Below are 20079 nucleotides of genomic sequence, written 5' to 3'. Positions count from 1 at the left end.
GGCGAGTATTGCTTACTCCTTCTTTACTTCCACCAATAGCAGCAAAGGAGAAATTAACATAATCAAAACAACAATGGATCCTCCCCTAACAGATCCTATAATAAGCAGTGTCCTCTTTATATCTTCCTCTTTCTTTGAATCCACGACACCAACCGTCAAACCCTAACTGAAAACGAACCGAACTGGAACTGGCTCCGACACCGACCATTCTTGTCCCTCCAACTGAAGAACTCAAGCCAACATGGCTAACATCTCAGGAAACCTGGAACAACTTGGAATTCCATCTGCCAAGGAGTTTTCAACCTGAAACAGAATAAATAATATAGCCAGTGTAAACACATGGGTAAAAATACGCAATCTCGACCCTATAACGGTCGTACATTAAAAAGGTCGCTGAAATAGAACCATAACAAACCTCAACGGTAAAATAACATAAATAACAACAGATACAGCGTAATAGTCAATAATAATACCATAACAGTAATAATAATAGGGTGGGCAGGAGAAACCTAGGGCGGGCAATACTCGCCTCCGTGTCTTTAATAAAACTATGACTTTACGTCATGAAATAGGAAAATCATTAAGTTTTACATCAAGACACGGAGGCTTCGTATTGCAAGTTCAAAGCTGCTCAATAATAGATGAAAACACATGAGGGGGAGGACGGAAATAAAACTCTGTGAACGTCGTGGCCCTAGACCAGTCAGCCAGACGCAGAATGTCCTCCAAACGAGCCCCCGAAACCGCCAGGGCAGTAGCAGCCGCGCCCCTGGCCGAGTGAGCGGTAAAGATCGTCGTATCAATCCCAGAAAGGGACATGACCCACTTCATCCAACGCGCCAAAGTGGGACTGGTAACCGGACCAAAGGGATGGCGAATAGAGAGGAAAAGCTGCGGAGCGTCCGCAGACCGGTGAGCACGAGTGCGCAACTCATATTCCCGTAGACAAGCTACAGGACAGAGTGCCGGGGAAGACGGAAAACTGGGATAGGACACAGACCGAATATTGGTCTTGGTGCGCCGCGTGATGTTAAAAGTAACACCCTCGGGAGTAAAGGATCTGGCATCGTGATCCAGAGCCCTGACATCAGAAATCCTCTTACAGGAAATCAGGCAAAAAAGGGTCAGCAACTTGGCTGACAGTTGACGGAGGGAAAGAGCCGCGTTGTCGGGCCAGGAAGAGAGGAAAGAAAGGACCAGGGAAACATCCCACGTAGTGGTGAAACGTGGCCGAGGAGGCCGAGACAAGCGTGAGCCACGTAAAAGTCGAGACACTAAAGGGTGTTGACCAGCAGGAACGCCATCAAATCCCTGATGAGTCGAGGAAATCGCAGAACGGAACAAATTGATGGTCCGATAAGCTTTCCCTGCCTCAAAGAGAGAAGTCAGGAATTGCAACAAATGGGTTACAGATGCCGAAACGGGATCCAGGTCCCGTTCCATGCACCAGCTAACCCAAGATCCCCAAGCTGCCCGGTAAGATTTTCGGGTGCCGGGAGCCCAAGCGTTGTCCAGGAGGCGTCTAGTTGCCTCCGAAATTCCCTCGACCTCTCCTGGAGTCCTGAAATTCGGCACGCAAGAAGTTGAAGGGAGCCTTCGACCAGCAGGGGATGTGGGGCACCCAGAGGGTCCTGGAGGAGATCCGTCCGCGTCGGGAGTAGGAGAGGTACATCGACCAGGAGTTCTAGGAGGATCGGGTACCAGGCTTGAGATCCCCAGAAGGGGATCACCACCACCAGTTCCGCCATCTGACGCCGAGTCTGTAGCAACATCCTCGGAATCATGGCAAACGGTGGAAACGCGTAATGTAGGCCTGAGGACCAGTCCTGTAGAAACGCATCCACCGCTTCTGCCTCCGGGTCCGGCCGCCAGCTGAAGAACCTGGACAGGTGAGTATTGAGCCGGGAAGCAAAAAGGTCTATGGAGCAAGGACCCCAGATGTCCGAGATTGTGGAGAACATTTCCGGATTCAGCCTCCAGTCGCTGCCGTCCGTGAAGCATCGGGAACTCCGATCCGCTTTGTAGTTGTGAAGACCCGGCAGGTACTCCGCTTGAATCATGATGTCCCTGGACAGACAGTAGGACCAGAACTCCTTCGCCAGTCGGGCTAAGGTGGCCGATTGAGTGCCGCCTAGGTGATTGACGTATCGGACCGCCGACACATTGTCCATGCGTAGACGGATGCATGCATGAGCTATGCCCTTGGTGAAACTCCTGATGGCAAACGAACCCGCTAGAAGTTCCAGAGCGTTGATGTGCAGATGGGTCTCTGACTCCGACCATCGACCCCCAGTGGAGATACCCTCGCAGTGGGCACCCCATCCTTGGAGACTCGCGTCCGACTCTACCGTGAATTCCGGTTGGAATCCGAAGATTGCTCTGCCGTTCCAGGCTTCCAAATTGCTCAACCACCAACGAAGTTCCTCCTGAGCTTCTCGATCCAGAATCACAGTGTCTGCAAACGAGGCCCCGGCACGGAGGTGGGCGATCTTCAGGCGCTGTAAAGCCCGATAATGGAGCGGAGCGGGAAAGACTGCCTGGATAGAGGAGGCAAGTAACCCAATGATGCGAGCCAGGTGGCGTAGGGATAGAGAGGGAGTTGAGAGAGCATGTCTCAACTCCTTGCGTATCGTCCTCAATTTCTCTGCAGGGAGGCTGAGAGATTCCGCGACAGAGTCCACCGTGAAGCCCAGAAACTCCATACGTCGAGCCGGTGTGAGGCAGGATTTCTCGAGATTGAGTAGAAAACCCAGACCCGTCAGAAGATCCGAGGTCCACTGGAGATGTTGCAGCAGAGACGACTGACATTGGTGCATAATGAGGATGTCGTCCAGGTAAATGACAAGACGAACCCCACGGCTCCGAAGCCAGGCCATGACTGGGCGCAGTAACTTGGTGAAGCACCAAGGCGCTGAGGAAAGACCGAACGGTAGGCAAGTGAAGCGCCACACTTCGCCCTTCCACAGGAAGCGCAGAAGATCCCTGGAGGAGGAGGCAATCGGGACCGTCAGATAGGCATCCTTGAGGTCCAGCTTCACCATCCAGTCCCCCGGAATCAGCAAGTCCCGAAGGAGGTGAATCCCCTCCATCTTGAAGTGGCGGTAGCGCACCACAGAGTTCAGTGCCCGGAGATTTATGACCGGACGAAATTGTCCCCCTTTTTTCTGAACTAGAAAAATGTGGCTGAGAACGCCCCTTTGGGTAGGAGGGGCCCTTTCTATTGCATCCTTGTGCAAGAGGGAAAAAAGTTCTACGTCCACTAGCTCCCTGTCCGGTAGTGCCAGGGGAGGGGGAGAAGGGACGAGATCTGGCGAACTCGTAAGTTCTATGTGGAACCCCTGCACAGTGTTCAGCACCCATGGATCTGATGTGATGCTGGACCAAACGTGGGAACATAGACGGAGTCTGCCCCCTACACAAGGAGTGAAAGAAGTCCCCACTGGGGAAAGACTTACCGAAAGATTTTCTGTAGTTCGGATTTCCTCTAACCGACCTGGAACGCCATTGGCCGCCTCTGGCCGGGAAGAACGAGGGAGGATTCCTTTGGTCCTGGAAAGGAGGCCTCTGGTTGAAGGAGCCTCTGCCCGAGCTGCGGGCTTGATAACTGGAGCGGCCGGACAGACGGCCCCTACTACTGCCGGCCCTAGTGGAGACCCGTCCCTGAAATACCCTTTTCATGGAGGACTGGGCCTTGTCCAATGCGGTAAATGCTCCAACGTACCTGCTGAGGTCCTTAATGAAGGAATCCCCGAACAGCTGACCCTGGGCATCCTTCCCTGTCTCAGTGAGTGCCAGGTTGGCCAATTTTGGGTCAATCTTAAAAAGAATGGCTTTACGCCTTTCAATGGACAGGGAGGAATAGGTGCTGCCCGCAATGCAAATGGCTCTTTGTATCCAGCCAGTAAGCTCCTCCGGATCAATCGGAGAGCCGTCCACTCTGGCCGATTCGGCCATTTCAAAGATTTTGGCAAGGGGGCCAAAAATGTCGAGGAGCTTGTCCTGACAACTCTTTATAGCGGAATCCAGCCCTTTACGGGGATTCCAGCCGGTTTTTGCCAAAAACTGCGTCATCTTTTGATCCACAGATGGCGTCTCACAGACCTTGTTGGGGATCAATGGCCTAGGGCATTCTGCACGGAGCTTGCTGCGCGCCTCTTTGCTGAGAGGACGACGCACCCAATGCTCCAGGTAGTCGCTCACATGAGCTACCGGCATCCACTCCGCCGACCTAGGGTGGTGGAGGGCATCAGGGTCAAATAGTGGGTTGCCAGAAGGATCCACCAGGGCAGATGCCGTGTTAGGGGCAGAGGTGGATGCGCCCACGGACCCAGATGTGGAAGGCCTAGGGCCTGAGGTGCTTGGAAACTCAGGTTCCATCTCTAACACTCCTTCAGAGTGGTCACTTGCCTCCGCATAAGCCTCCATGTCCGATTCATTATCAGAATCTATATCATCAGTTTGTGCTCTAGCACATTTCCACGTTCGCGCCCTTTCTGCCTGGCGCGGTAAGGCTCTTTTGCGCGAACTAAGCGCGCTATCATGGGTGGCTTGGATCACACCAGTCAAAGTCTCCTGGGCAGGAGGTTCAATGGTAGGCTGCGGGATAGTGGGTGTAGGCATTAGATTAGAGGGGCCAGGAGCATGGGCAGATAAGGCCTGAGATATGGTCTGAGAGATCATTGAGGACATGGATCCCATGGCCTCTACAATGGCACTAGACACTGAGCGTTGTAGCTCCAGGGCCTGTGAACTCATGACTGACAAGCTGGGGTCCCCTGTGGGTGGGGGTGGATTAGGCCCAGAGGGAGAGCGGTCTGAGGACATGGTTTAGTTTATTATATAGCTAAAATCTAAATGCAGGGTAACCAATGGGGGAACCTAATCTAAAGGTGCCTAAATTGAGGCAGAAGCTAACCTAAACAGGGGTTAATCACCCCAAGCGCCGCACTATAGCAGGAGCCGATCCGGAGCCGCTTGAGAGTAGCAAGGCACTGGTGAGCGCTCCCAAATCCCGCGATAGGACGGGCGGGAGCTCCCAAGATGGCCGCCGAGATCTCGCGAGATCTCGGAGCCGCGGGAAGTTACAGAAATATGCCGCCGAGAACCTCTGCCGCCGGGGACCAGAGGGAAGGAATCGGAGCGGCGACTAAGGTAGTGGGAGAGGAGGGGGGTCAAGGCAAAACACCCCAAAGAGGAAACAATTCAGGGGATAAATCGCCGATGAAACAAAGCAGAGGGGAAAGAGAGGGGGGGGGGGGACAGCCCCCATATGAAGGCCGCAATAGGTGTATGGGAATACAGTAATACAGCGATAAAAACTCCACAAATGAGGGAACAAGGGGGAGACCCTGTTACAGGCAGAAAAGTCTATATATACTAGGCAAGTAATAAAATACCATGCAAATACATAATTGCTTCCCAATCTAAAATCACATAATTGAACATATAGATCACTTAGCTTTGGTGGAGCAGCAAAGAAAGAGGAAGATATAAAGAGGACACTGCTTATTATAGGATCTGTTAGGGGAGGATCCATTGTTGTTTTGATTATGTTAATTTCTCCTTTGCTGCTATTGGTGGAAGTAAAGAAGGAGTAAGCAATACGAAGCCTCCGTGTCTTGATGTAAAACTCAGGATCAGTCCAGGATAAGTAATGTATGTACACAGTGACTGCACCAGCAGAATAGTGAGTGCAGCTCTGGAGTATAATACAGGATGTAACTCAGGATCAGTACAGGATAAGTAATGTATGTACACAGTGACTCCACCAGCAGAATAGTGAGTGCAGCTCTGGAGTATAATACAGGATGTAACTCAGGATCAGTCCAGGATAAGTAATGTATGTACACAGTGACTGCACCAGCAGAATAGTGAGTGCAGCTCCGGAGTATAATACAGGATGTAACTCAGGATCAGTACAGGATAAGTAATGTATGTACGCAGTGACTGCACCAGCAGAATAGTGAGTGCAGCTCTGGAGTATAATAACAGGATGTAACTCAGGATCAGTACAGGATAAGTAATGTATGTACACAGTGACTGCACCAGCAGAATAGTGAGTGCAGCTCTGGAGTATAATACAGGATGTAACTCAGGATCAGTACAGGATAAGTAATGTATGTACACAGTGACTCCACCAGCAGAATAGTGAGTGCAGCTCTGGAGTATAAAACAGGATGTAACTCAGGATCAGTACAGGATAAGTAATGTATGTACACAGTGACTGCACCAGCAGAATAGTGAGTGCAGCTCTGGAGTATAATACAGGATGTAATTCAGGATCAGTACAGGATAAGTAATGTATGTACACAGTGACTGCACCAGCAGAATAGTGAGTGCAGCTCTGGAGTATAATACAGGATGTAACTCAGGATCAGTACAGGATAAGTAATGTATGTACAGAGTGACTGCACCTGCAGAATAGTGAGTGCAGCTCTGGAGTATAATACAGGATTTTACTCACGATCAGTACAGGATAAGTAATGTATGTACAGAGTGACTGCACCTGCAGAATAGTGAGTGCAGCTCTGGAGTATAATACAGGATTTTACTCGCGATCAGTACAGGATAAGTAATGTATGTACACAGTGACTGCACCAGCAGAATAGTGAGTGCAGCTCTGGAGTATAATACAGGATGTTACTCAGGATCAGTACAGGATAAGTAATGTATGTACAGAGTGACTGCACCAGCAGAATAGTGAGTGCAGCTCTGGAGTATAATACAGGATGTAATTCAGGATCAGTACAGGATAAGTAATGTATGTACACAGTGACTGCACCAGCAGAATAGTAAGTGCAGCTCTGGAGTATAATACAGGATGTAACTCAGGATCAGTACAGGATAAGTAATGTATATACACAGTGACTGCACCAGCAGAATAGTGAGTGCAGCTCTGGAGTATAATACAGGATGTAACTCAGGATCAGTCCAGGATAAGTAATGTATGTACACAGTGACTCCACCAGCAGAATAGTGAGTGCAGCTCTGGAGTATAATACAGGATGTAACTCAGGATCAGTCCAGGATAAGTAATGTATGTACACAGTGACTGCACCAGCAGAATAGTGAGTGCAGCTCCGGAGTATAATACAGGATGTAACTCAGGATCAGTACAGGATAAGTAATGTATGTACAGAGTGACTGCACCAGCAGAATAGTGAGTGCAGCTCTGGAATATAATACAGGATGTAACTCAGGATCAGTACAGGATAAGTAATGTATGTACACAGTGACTGCACCAGCAGAATAGTGAGTGCAGCTCTGGAGTATAATACAGGATGTAACTCAGGATCAGTACAGGATAAGTAATGTATGTACACAGTGACTGCACCAGCAGAATAGTGAGTGCAGCTCTGGAGTATAATACAGGATGTAACTCAGGATCAGCCCAGGATAAGTAATGTATGTACACAGTGACTCCACCAGCAGAATAGTGAGTGCAGCTCTGGAGTATAATACAGGATGTAACTCAGGATCAGTCCAGGATAAGTAATGTATGTACACAGTGACTGCTCCAGCAGAATAGTGAGTGCAGCTCTGGAGTATAATACAGGATGTAACTCAGGATCAGTACAGGATAAGTAATGTATGCACACACTGACTGCACCAGCAGAATAGTGAGTGCAGCTCTGGAGTATAATACAGGATGTAACTCAGGATCAGTACAGGATAAGTAATGTATGCACACAGTGACTGCACCAGCAGAATAGTGAGTGCAGCTCTGGAGTATAATACAGGATGTAACTCAGGATCAGTACAGGATAAGTAATGTATGTACACAGTGACTGCACCAACAGAATAGTGAGTGCAGCTCTGGAGTATAATACAGGATGTTACTCAGGATCAGTCCAGGATAAGTAATGTATGTACACAGTGACTCCACCAGCAGAATAGTGAGTGCAGCTCTGGAGTATAATACAGGATGTAACTCAGGATCAGTCCAGGATAAGTAATGTATGTACACAGTGACTGCTCCAGCAGAATAGTGAGTGCAGCTCTGGAGTATAATACAGGATGTAACTCAGGATCAGTACAGGATAAGTAATGTATGTACACAGTGACTGCACCAACAGAATAGTGAGTGCAGCTCTGGAGTATAATACAGGATGTAACTCAGGATCAGTACAGGATAAGTAATGTATGTACACAGTGACTCCACCAGCAGAATAGTGAGTGCAGCTCTGGAGTATAAAACAGGATGTAACTCAGGATCAGTACAGGATAAGTAATGTATGTACACAGTGACTGCACCAGCAGAATAGTGAGTGCAGCTCTGGAGTATAATACAGGATTTTACTCACAATCAGTACAGGATAAGTAATGTATGTACACAGTGACTGCACCAGCAGAATAGTGAGTGCAGCTCTGGAGTATAATACAGGATGTAACTCAGGATCAGTACAGGATAAGTAATGTATGTACAGAGTGACTGCACCAGCAGAATAGTGAGTGCAGCTCTGGAGTATAATACAGGATTTTACTCACAATCAGTACAGGATAAGTAATGTATGTACACAGTGACTGCACCAGCAGAATAGTGAGTGCAGCTCTGGAGTATAATACAGGATGTAACTCAGGATCAGTCCAGGATAAGTAATGTATGTACACAGTGACTCCACCAGCAGAATAGTGAGTGCAGCTCTGGAGTATAATACAGGATGTAACTCAGGATCAGTACAGGATAAGTAATGTATGTACACAGTGACTGCACCAACAGAATAGTGAGTGCAGCTCTGGAGTATAATACAGGATGTAACTCAGGATCAGTACAGGATAAGTAATGTATGTACACAGTGACTGCACCAACAGAATAGTGAGTGCAGCTCTGGAGTATAATACAGGATGTAACTCAGGATCAGTACAGGATAAGTAATGTATGTACACAGTGACTCCACCAGCAGAATAGTTAATGCAGCTCTGGAGTATAAAACAGGATGTAACTCAGGATCAGTACAGGATAAGTAATGTATGTACACAGTGACTCCACCAGCAGAATAGTGAGTGCAGCTCTGGAGTATAATACAGGATGTAACTCAGGATCAGTACAGGATAAGTAATGTATGTACACAGTGACTGCACCAGCAGAATAGTGAGTGCAGCTCTGGAGTATAATACAGGATGTAACTCAGGATCAGCACAGGTTAAGTAATGTATGTACACAGTGACTGCACCAGCAGAATAATGAGTGCAGCTCTGGAGTATAATACAGGATGTAACTCAGGATCAGTACAGGATAAGTAATGTATGTACACAGTGACTGCACCAGCAGAATAGTGAGTGCAGCTCTGAAGTATAATACAGGATGTAACTCAGGATCAGTACAGGATAAGTAATGTATGTACACAGTGACTGCACCAGCAGAATAGTGAGTGCAGCTCTGAAGTATAATACAGGATGTAACTCAGGATCAGTACAGGATAAGTAATGTATGTACACAGTGACTGCACCAGCAGAATAGTGAGTGCAGCTCTGGAGTATAATACAGGATGTAACTCAGGATCAGTACAGGATAAGTAATGTATGTACAGAGTGACTGCACCAGCAGAATAGTGAGTGCAGCTCTGGAGTATAATACAGGATTTTACTCACGATCAGTACAGGATAAGTAATGTATGTACACAGTGACTGCACCAGCAGAATAGTGAGTGCAGCTCTGGAGTATAATACAGGATGTAACTCAGGATCAGTACAGGATAAGTAATGTATCTACAGAGTGACTGCACCAGCAGAATAGTGAGTGCAGCTCTGGAGTATAATACAGGATGTAACTCAGGATCAGTACAGGATAAGTAATGTATGTACACAGTGACTGCACCAGCAGAATAGTGAGTGCAGCTCTGGAGTATAATACAGGATGTAACTCAGGATCAGTACAGGATAAGTAATGTATGTACACAGTGACTGCACCAGCAGAATAGTGAGTGCAGCTCTGGAGTATAATACAGGATGTAACTCAGGATCAGTACAGGATAAGTAATGTATGTACACAGTGACTGCACCAGCAGAATAGTGAGTGCAGCTCTGGAGTATAATACAGGATGTAACTCAGGATCAGTACAGGATAAGTAATGTATGTACACAATGACTGCACCAGCAGAATAGTGAGTGCAGCTCTGGAGTATAATACAGGATGTAACTCAGGATCAGTACAGGATAAGTAATGTATGTACACAGTGACTGCACCAGCAGAATAGTGAGTGCAGCTCTGGAGTATAATACAGGATGTAACTCAGGATCAGTACAGGATAAGTAATGTCTGTACACAGTGACTGCAGCAGGATAAGTACTATGCTTTTGGGGGAGATAAATTACATTTGTAAACTGCAAAATATTGATCAGAAATATCAAGTTATATCTGTAGAATAGTAAGCAGATTGTATACAGAGAAAAGTAAATGTTTGTGGCAACTACTCAGGAAAGGTCGGGCAGTAAAGAACAGACAGAAAGCTGCAGAGAGGATTTGCTCTTATTGTTTCGGTAATGATCTTTTATGTCTATGAGCTGCGGGTCCTGCGGCAATTATACTGACACCACTTTTTACTTCCCTGATCCCACATTGGAGACAATCAGTGCTTGAGGGTCTATCACGCTTCTCTCCTACATGAGGGTACCTGCACACAGTCCAGATTTTAAGAAAATCAGCATGAAAAATGAAGGAAAACTGTACATAAATCTGCACTATTTATCTCAATTTTGGTGCTTTTTTGAGCAGTTCTTTATGCTGTTTTTGATCAGCCTGAAATCTATAGGGAAAACCACTATACAGAAGGTGCAGAGTCGCACAATGAAATGACATGCTGCGGATTTTAAAATCTGCATAGCAGCTCAATTTCCACACAGAAAATATAGGCAAACGTGTACATGAAATTAGTCAAATCTCATTCACTTTGCTGGTGATGTGACAGGTTGTGTTTTTTGCTGCATGAAAATCAGTGCAGGAAAACCTCACGAAATCTGCAACATGTGCCTTAGGGCAGCGGCCACACGGTCAGGAGAAGTCGTATCTGTCCTTTATACCTTCTCTCCTCTTATGATCCACTAAGGATTTTGGCTTCCAAAGCTGCATCAGGAACCTGACGGCGTGGGCCGAACCCTAAGTGCTCACGGGCACGTCTTACTCTGGGTAACAATCAGGAGCCGAGACCTTATCTCCCGTGTATGAGCAGCTGGGACACAGAGGAGCAGCAGAGTGAGCAGGAGGAGCAGAGCCGCAGGATTACACCTGATTTCAGCTCCGCTCGTGCACTCAATGATGGCAGCTTCTTCTGTATTGTAGGGGCCACAACAATTGAGAAGTACGACCTGAGGACAAACAGCTGGATACAGGTCAGCACCATGAACGGCCGGCGTCTGCAGTTTGGGGTGGCCGTGATTGACAACAAGCTCTATGTGGTCGGAGGAAGAGACGGACTGAAGACATCAAATACTGTGGAGTGCTTCAACCCCATCACCAAAGTGTGGACAATAATGCCACCAATGTCAACCCACCGACATGGACTGGGTAAGAGCAGAAGGACAAGTGGAGACACGTGCTGTATCTAATCCGATCACCTGTGATACCGACTGCTGAGCTATGTGTCTAACCATATGATACTGTCTGCCGAGCTGTGTATCTAATCCTATCCTGTGTGATACAGTCTGCTGAGCTGTGTATCTAATCCTATCCTGTGTGATACTGTCTGCTGAGCTGTGTATCTAATCCTGTCCTGTGTGATACTGCCTGCTGAGCTATGTATCTAATCCTATCCTGTGTGATACAGTCTGCTGAGCTGTGTATCAAGTCCTATCCTGTGTGATACTGTCTGCCGGGCTGTGTATCTAATCCTATCCTGTGTGATACAGTCTGCTGAGCTGTGTATCTAATCCTATCCTGTGTGATACTGTCTGCTGAGCTGTGTATCTAATCCTATCCTGTGTGATACTGTCTGCTGAGCTGTGTATCTAATCCTATCCTGTGTGATACTGTCTGCTGAGCTGTGTATCTAAGCCTGTCCTGTGTGATACTGTCTGCTGAGCTGTGTATCTAATCCTATCCTTTCTGATACTGTCTGCTGAGCTGTGTATCTAATCCTATCCTGTGTGATACTGCCTGCTGAGCTGTGTATCTAATCCTATCCTGTGTGATACTGTCTGCTGAGCTGTGTATCTAATCCTATCCTGTGTGATACTGCCTGCTGAGCTGTGTATCTAATCCTATCCTGTGTGATACTGTCTGCTGAGCTGTGTATCTAATCCTATCATGTGTGATACTGTCTGCTGAGCTGTGTATCTAATCCGGTCCTGTGTGATACTGTCTGCTGAGCTGTGTATCTAATCCTATCCTGTGTGATACTGTCTGCTGAGCTGTGTATCTAATCCTATCCTGTGTGATACTGTCTGCTGAGCTGTGTATCTAATCCTATCCTGTGTGATACTGTCTGCCGAGCTGTGTATCTAATCCTATCCTGTGTGATACAGCCTGCTGAGTTGTGTATCTAATCCTATCCTGTGTGATACTGCCTGCTGAGCTGTGTATCTAATCCTATCCTGTGTGATACTGTCTGCTGAGCTGTGTATCTAATCCTATCCTGTGTGATACTGTCTGCTGAGCTGTGTATCTAATCCTATCCTGTGTGATACTGTCTGCTGAGCTGTGTATCTAATCCTATCCTGTGTGATACTGTCTGCTGAGCTGTGTATCTAATCCTATCCTGTGTGATACTGTCTGCTGAGCTGTGTATCTAATCCTATCCTGTGTGATACTGTCTGCTGAGCTGTGTATCTAATCCTATCCTGTGTGATACTGTCTGATGAGCCCTGTATCTAATCCTATCCTGTGTGATACAGTCTGCTGAGCTGTGTATCTAAGCCTGCCATGTGTGATACTGCCTGCTGAGCTGTGTATCTAATCCTCTCCTGTGTGATACTGTCTGCTGAGCTGTGTATCTAATCCTATCCTGTGTGATACTGCCTGCTGAGCTGTGTATCTAATCCTATCCTGTGTGATACTGTCTGCTGAGCTGTGTATCTAATCCTATCATGTGTGATACTGTCTGCTGAGCTGTGTATCTAATCCGGTCCTGTGTGATACTGTCTGCTGAGCTGTGTATCTAATCCTATCCTGTGTGATACTGTCTGCTGAGCTGTGTATCTAATCCTATCCTGTGTGATACTGTCTGCTGAGCTGTGTATCTAATCCTATCCTGTGTGATACTGTCTGCCGAGCTGTGTATCTAATCCTATCCTGTGTGATACAGCCTGCTGAGTTGTGTATCTAATCCTATCCTGTGTGATACTGCCTGCTGAGCTGTGTATCTAATCCTATCCTGTGTGATACTGTCTGCTGAGCTGTGTATCTAATCCTATCCTGTGTGATACTGTCTGCTGAGCTGTGTATCTAATCCTATCCTGTGTGATACTGTCTGCTGAGCTGTGTATCTAATCCTATCCTGTGTGATACTGTCTGCTGAGCTGTGTATCTAATCCTATCCTGTGTGATACTGTCTGCTGAGCTGTGTATCTAATCCTATCCTGTGTAATACTGTCTGCTGAGCTGTGTATCTAATCCTATCCTGTGTGATACTGTCTGATGAGCCCTGTATCTAATCCTATCCTGTGTGATACAGTCTGCTGAGCTGTGTATCTAAGCCTGCCATGTGTGATACTGCCTGCTGAGCTGTGTATCTAATCCTATCCTGTGTGATACTGTCTGATGAGCCCTGTATCTAATCCTATCCTGTGTGATACAGTCTGCTGAGCTGTGTATCTAAGCCTGCCATGTGTGATACTGCCTGCTGAGCTGTGTATCTAGGGATACATTCACACTCGCGCTTTCCCTTTCATTATAGGATCTCGATCGCGGAAGAAAACGATTCCGGTTTGTCCCTATTCATTGTCAATGGGGACAAAAGTGAACTACACGGAACACTGCAGGATGCATTCCGTTCCTTTTGGTTGCGTCCCCATCGCGGACAGAATAATCCTGCAAGCAGCAGTTTTCTGTCCGCGATGTGGTGCGGAGCAAAACGGATCCAAGATGGGGGCGGAGTTCCGGCGAGGCACGGCGAGAGGCTGCCGGAATAAATGTCGGACATGTTGTAGTTTTATTCCGGCAGCCTCTTGCCCTGCGCTGCCGTGCCTCGCTGGAACTCCGCCCCCGCCCCCATTATAGTCAATGGGGGACAGAGCGGCAGTCCGGAGGCACGCGGTCCCTAGCGGCAGGATGTTCACCCAATGGAATAGCCTGCCGAACGTCCATGCCGCTAGTGTGAAAATAGCCTGAGCCTACCATGTATGGTGCCTTCTCAGGGCTGCCTTCCGGTTTTGGAGATCTCACTGACTTGCTCGTTGGTTACATTGTTTCTCTTTGCAGGAAGTGCTAATGTTTTGGCAGTTACTTTGTATCCATCTGATCTCACTGAATGTAAAACTCTCCAGCTCAGCAGAAGGTCCCTGTGACCTCTGGGCCGCGCTCGCCTCCGTCAGTCAGCGCAGAGCGTGCGGTTTTCCGGAGCTGCTATTTTGGGAAATATACAATTAATATCTCAGATGTCTTCACAGGATGTAAATCCATCAGTGTCGATATAAGAAGAGTAACTGATGAGGCTGCGCGCCGGGGCGGACGGCTGGGGAGCCCATTGTGTATCATACAACGCGCTGCCGCTGGTTTCTGGTACTGGTAACACTTGTCTTTTCAGGAGTGGCCGTGCTGGAAGGTCCCATGTATGCCGTAGGCGGCCATGATGGATGGAGCTACCTGAACACAGTGGAGCGCTGGGACCCGCAGGCTCGGCAGTGGAATTACGTGGCCAGTATGTCCACACCCAGGAGTACGGTCGGGGTGGCAGCTTTGAATAACAAGTGAGTGCAGGAGATTTATGGCAGCCGGTCTCATGTTTTATCGGCGGGATGCTGGATGCGCCTGATAGTGATCTGGATACAGAGGATGGATTTATAGGAGGCAGCAGAGAAGGACTTCTCACAATGCAGTGACAGCAGTAATCTGCTGCCTCCAGAGCAGGACTCACTGATAGAAGAATCACAGGCAAAAGTATTGTAAGAGCAAATCCGGTACCGGGGGCAGTCTCTTCCTCCTGTGCAGTCTCTTCCTCCTGTGCAGTCTCTTCCTCCTGTGCAGTCTCTTCCTCCTGTGCAGTCATTGACTGGGATTTACTAATTTTCAAGATGGCGTAAATCTAGATCAGCAATCTAGACCGTCACCAGATCTATCACAGGGGCCCCGGCTGATGATACATTACCTCCTTATACCGGGGTCTAGACCGTCACCAGATCTATCACAGGGGCCCCGGCTGATGATACATTACCTCCTTATACCGGGGTCTAGACCGTCACCAGATCTATCACAGGGGCCCGGCTGATGATACATTACCTCCTTATACCAGGGTCTAGACCGTCACCAGATCTATCACAGGGGCCCCGGGTGATGATACATTACCTCCTTATACCAGGGTCTAGACCGTCACCAGATCTATCACAGGGGCCCCGGCTGATGATACATTACCTTCTTATATCGGGGTCTAGTCCTGCACCAGATCTATCACAGGGGCCCCGGCTGATGATACATTACCTCCTTATACCGTGGTCTAGACCGTCACCAGATCTATCACAGGGGCCCCGGCTGATGATACATTACCTCCTTATACCGGGGTCTAGATCTGCACCAGATCTATCACAGGGGCCCCGGCTGATGATACATTACCTCCTTATACCGGGGTCTAGACCTGCACCAGATCTATCACAGGGGCCCCGGCTGATGATACATTACCTCCTTATACCGGGGTCTAGACCTGCTCCAGATCTATCACAGGGGCCCCGGCTGATGATACATTACCTCCTTATACCGGGGTCTAGACCTGCACCAGATCTATCACAGGGGCCCCGGCTGATGATACATTACCCCCTTATACCGGGGTCTAGACCTGCACCAGATCTATCACAGGGGCCCCGGCTGATGATACATTACCTCCTTATACCGGGGTCTAGTCCTGCACCAGATCTATCACAGGGGCCCCAACTGATGATACATTACCTCCTTATACCGGGGTCTAGACCTGCTCCAGATCTATCACAGGGGCCCCGACTGATGATACATTACCTCCTTATACCGGGGTCTAGACCTGCTCCAGATCTATCACAGGGGCCCCGGCTGATGATACATTACCTCCTTATACCGGGGTCTAGTCCTGCACCAGATCTATCACAGGGGCCCCGGCTGATGATACATTACCTCCTTATACCGGGGTCTAGACCTGCACCAGATCTATCACAGGGGCCCCGGCTGATGATACATTACCTCCTTATACCGGGGTCTAGTCCTGCACCAGATCTATCACAGGGGCCCCGGGTGATGGTACATTACCTCCTTATACCGGAGTCTAGTCCTGCACCAAATCTATCACAGGGGCCCCGGCTGATGATACATTACCTCCTTATACCGGGGTCTAGACCTGCACCAGATCTATCACAGGGGCCCCGGCTGATGATGCATTACCTCCTTATACCGGGGTCTATACCTGCACCAGATCTATCACAGGGGCCCCGGCTGATGATACATTACCTCCTTATACCGGGGTCTAGACCTGCACCAGATCTATCACAGGGGCCCCGGCTGATGATACATTACCTCCTTATACCGGGGTCTAGACCTGCACCAGATCTATCACAGGGGCCCCGGCTGATGATACATTACCTCCTTATACCGGGGTCTAGACCTGCTCCAGATCTATCACAGGGGCCCCGGCTGATGATACATTACCTCCTTATACCGGGGTCTAGACCTGCACCAGATCTATCACAGGGGCCCCGGCTGATGATACATTACCCCCTTATACCGGGGTCTAGACCTGCACCAGATCTATCACAGGGGCCCCGGCTGATGATACATTACCTCCTTATACCGGGGTCTAGTCCTGCACCAGATCTATCACAGGGGCCCCGACTGATGATACATTACCTCCTTATACCGGGGTCTAGACCTGCTCCAGATCTATCACAGGGGCCCCGACTGATGATACATTACCTCCTTATACCGGGGTCTAGTCCTGCACCAGATCTATCACAGGGGCCCCGACTGATGATACATTACCTCCTTATACCGGGGTCTAGACCTGCTCCAGATCTATCACAGGGGCCCCGGCTGATGATACATTACCTCCTTATACCGGGGTCTAGTCCTGCATCAGATCTATCACAGGGGCCCCGGCTGATGATACATTACCTCCTTATACCGGGGTCTAGACCTGCTCCAGATCTATCACAGGGGCCCCGGCTGATGATACATTACCTCCTTATACCGGGGTCTAGACCTGCTCCAGATCTATCACAGGGGCCCCGGCTGATGATACATTACCTCCTTATACCGGGGTCTAGTCCTGCATCAGATCTATCACAGGGGCCCCGGCTGATGATACATTACCTCCTTATACCGGGGTCTAGACCTGCACCAGATCTATCACAGGGGCCCCGGCTGATGATGCATTACCTCCTTATACCGGGGTCTAGACCTGCACCAGATCTATCACAGGGGCCCCGGCTGATGATACATTACCTCCTTATACCGGGGTCTAGACCTGCACCAGATCTATCACAGGGGCCCCGGCTGATGATACATTACCTCCTTATACCGGGGTCTAGACCTGCTCCAGATCTATCACAGGGGCCCCGGCTGATGATACATTACCTCCTTATACCGGGGTCTAGACCTGCACCAGATCTATCACAGGGGCCCCGGCTGATGATACATTACCTCCTTATACCGGGGTCTAGACCTGCACCAGATCTATCACAGGGGCCCCGGCTGATGATACATTACCTCCTTATACCGGGGTCTAGACCTGCACCAGATCTATCACAGGGGCCCCGGCTGATGATACATTACCTCCTTATACCGGGGTCTAGTCCTGCACCAGATCTATCACAGGGGCCCCGACTGATGATACATTACCTCCTTATACCGGGGTCTAGACCTGCTCCAGATCTATCACAGGGGCCCCGGCTGATGATACATTACCTCCTTATACCGGGGTCTAGACCTGCACCAGATCTGTCACAGGGGCCCCGGCTGATGATACATTACCTCCTTATACCGGGGTCTAGTCCTGCACCAGATCTATCACAGGGGCCCCGGCTGATGATACATTACCTCCTTATACCGGGGTCTAGACCTGCACCAGATCTGTCACAGGGGCCCCGGCTGATGATACATTACCTCCTTATACCGGGGTCTAGACCTGCACCAGATCTATCACAGGGGCCCCGGCTGATGATACATTACCTCCTTATACCGGGGTCTAGACCTGCACCAGATCTATCACAGGGGCCCCGGCTGATGATACATTACCTCCTTATACCGGGGTCTAGTCCTGCACCAGATCTATCACAGGGGCCCCGGCTGATGATACATTACCTCCTTATACCGGTGTCTAGACCTGCTCCAGATCTATCACAGGGGCCCCGGCTGATGATACATTACCTCCTTATACCGGGGTCTAGTCCTGCACCAGATCTATCACAGTGGCCCCGGCTGATGGTACATTACCTTCTTATATCAGGGTGTAGTCCTGCACCAGATCTATCACAGGGGCCCCGGCTGATAATACATTACCTCCTTATACCGGGGTCTAGACCTGCACCAGATCTATCACAGGGGCCCCGGCTGATAATACATTACCTCCTTATACCGGAGTCTAGTCCTGCTCCAGATCTATCACAGGGGCCCCGGCTGATAATACATTACCTCCTTATACCGGGGTCTAGTCCTGCACCAGATCTATCACAGGGGCCCCGGCTGATGATACATTACCTCCTTATACCGGGGTCTAGACCTGCACCAGATCTATCACAGGGGCCCCGGCTGATGATACATTACCTCCTTATACCGGGGTCTAGTCCTGCACCAGATCTATCACAGGGGCCCCGGCTGATGATACATTACCTCCTTATACCGGGGTCTAGACCTGCACCAGATCTATCACAGGGGCCCCGGCTGATGATACATTACCTCCTTATACCGGGGTCTAGTCCTGCACCAGATCTATCACAGGGGCCCCGGCTGATGATACATTACCTCCTTATACCGGGGTCTAGACCTGCACCAGATCTATCACAGGGGCCCCGGCTGATGATACATTACCTCCTTATACCGGGGTCTAGTCCTGCACCAGATCTATCACAGGGGCCCCGGCTGATGATACATTACCTCCTTATACCGGGGTCTAGACCTGCTCCAGATCTATCACAGGGGCCCCGACTGATGATACATTACCCCCTTATACCGGGGTCTAGACCTGCACCAGATCTATCACAGGGGCCCCGGCTGATGATACATTACCTCCTTATACCGGGGTCTAGTCCTGCTCCAGATCTATCACAGGGGCCCCGGCTGATGATACATTACCTCCTTATACCGGGGTCTAGACCTGCACCAGATCTATCACAGGGGCCCCGGCTGATGATACATTACCTCCTTATACCGGGGTCTAGACCTGCACCAGATCTATCACAGGGGCCCCGGCTGATGATACATTACCCCCTTATACCGGGGTCTAGACCTGCACCAGATCTATCACAGGGGCCCCGGCTGATGATACATTACCTCCTTATACCGGGGTCTAGTCCTGCACCAGATCTATCACAGGGGCCCCGGCTGATGATACATTACCCCCTTATACCGGGGTCTAGTCCTGCATCAGATCTATCACAGGGGCCCCGGCTGATGATACATTACCTCCTTATACCGGGGTCTAGTCCTGTACCAGATCTATCACAGGGGCCCCGGCTGATGATACATTACCTCCTTATACCGGGGTCTAGTCCTGCACCAGATCTATCACAGGGGCCCCGGCTGATGATACATTACCTCCTTATACCGGGGTCTAGTCCTGCATCAGATCTATCACAGGGGCCCCGGCTGATGATACATTACCTCCTTATACCGGGGTCTAGACCTGCACCAGATCTATCACAGGGGCCCCGGCTGATGATACATTACCCCCTTATACCGGGGTCTAGACCTGCACCAGATCTATCACAGGGGCCCCGGCTGATGATACATTACCTCCTTATACCGGGGTCTAGTCC

General features: G+C 49.3%; 1 protein-coding gene across 1 annotated transcript in view; it reads left to right on the top strand.

Moving 5' to 3' along the window:
• The window catches only part of KLHL4 (kelch like family member 4), a 206746-nt gene that overhangs the window by 158725 nt on the left and 27942 nt on the right, over positions 1-20079 (top strand). The window contains exons 7-8 of the mRNA XM_040442447.1: positions 11279-11503; positions 14679-14841. Coding sequence (XP_040298381.1) covers positions 11279-11503; positions 14679-14841 — 388 coding nt within the window. The remainder of the gene's footprint in view (positions 1-11278; positions 11504-14678; positions 14842-20079) is intronic.

Source organism: Bufo bufo, chromosome 8, assembly GCF_905171765.1.
Source record: "Bufo bufo chromosome 8, aBufBuf1.1, whole genome shotgun sequence".
In the NCBI taxonomy this organism is placed as follows: Eukaryota; Metazoa; Chordata; class Amphibia; order Anura; family Bufonidae; genus Bufo; species Bufo bufo.
Note: the sequence above shows the minus strand (reverse complement) of the source record. Positions and strands in the feature narration are given on the sequence as shown.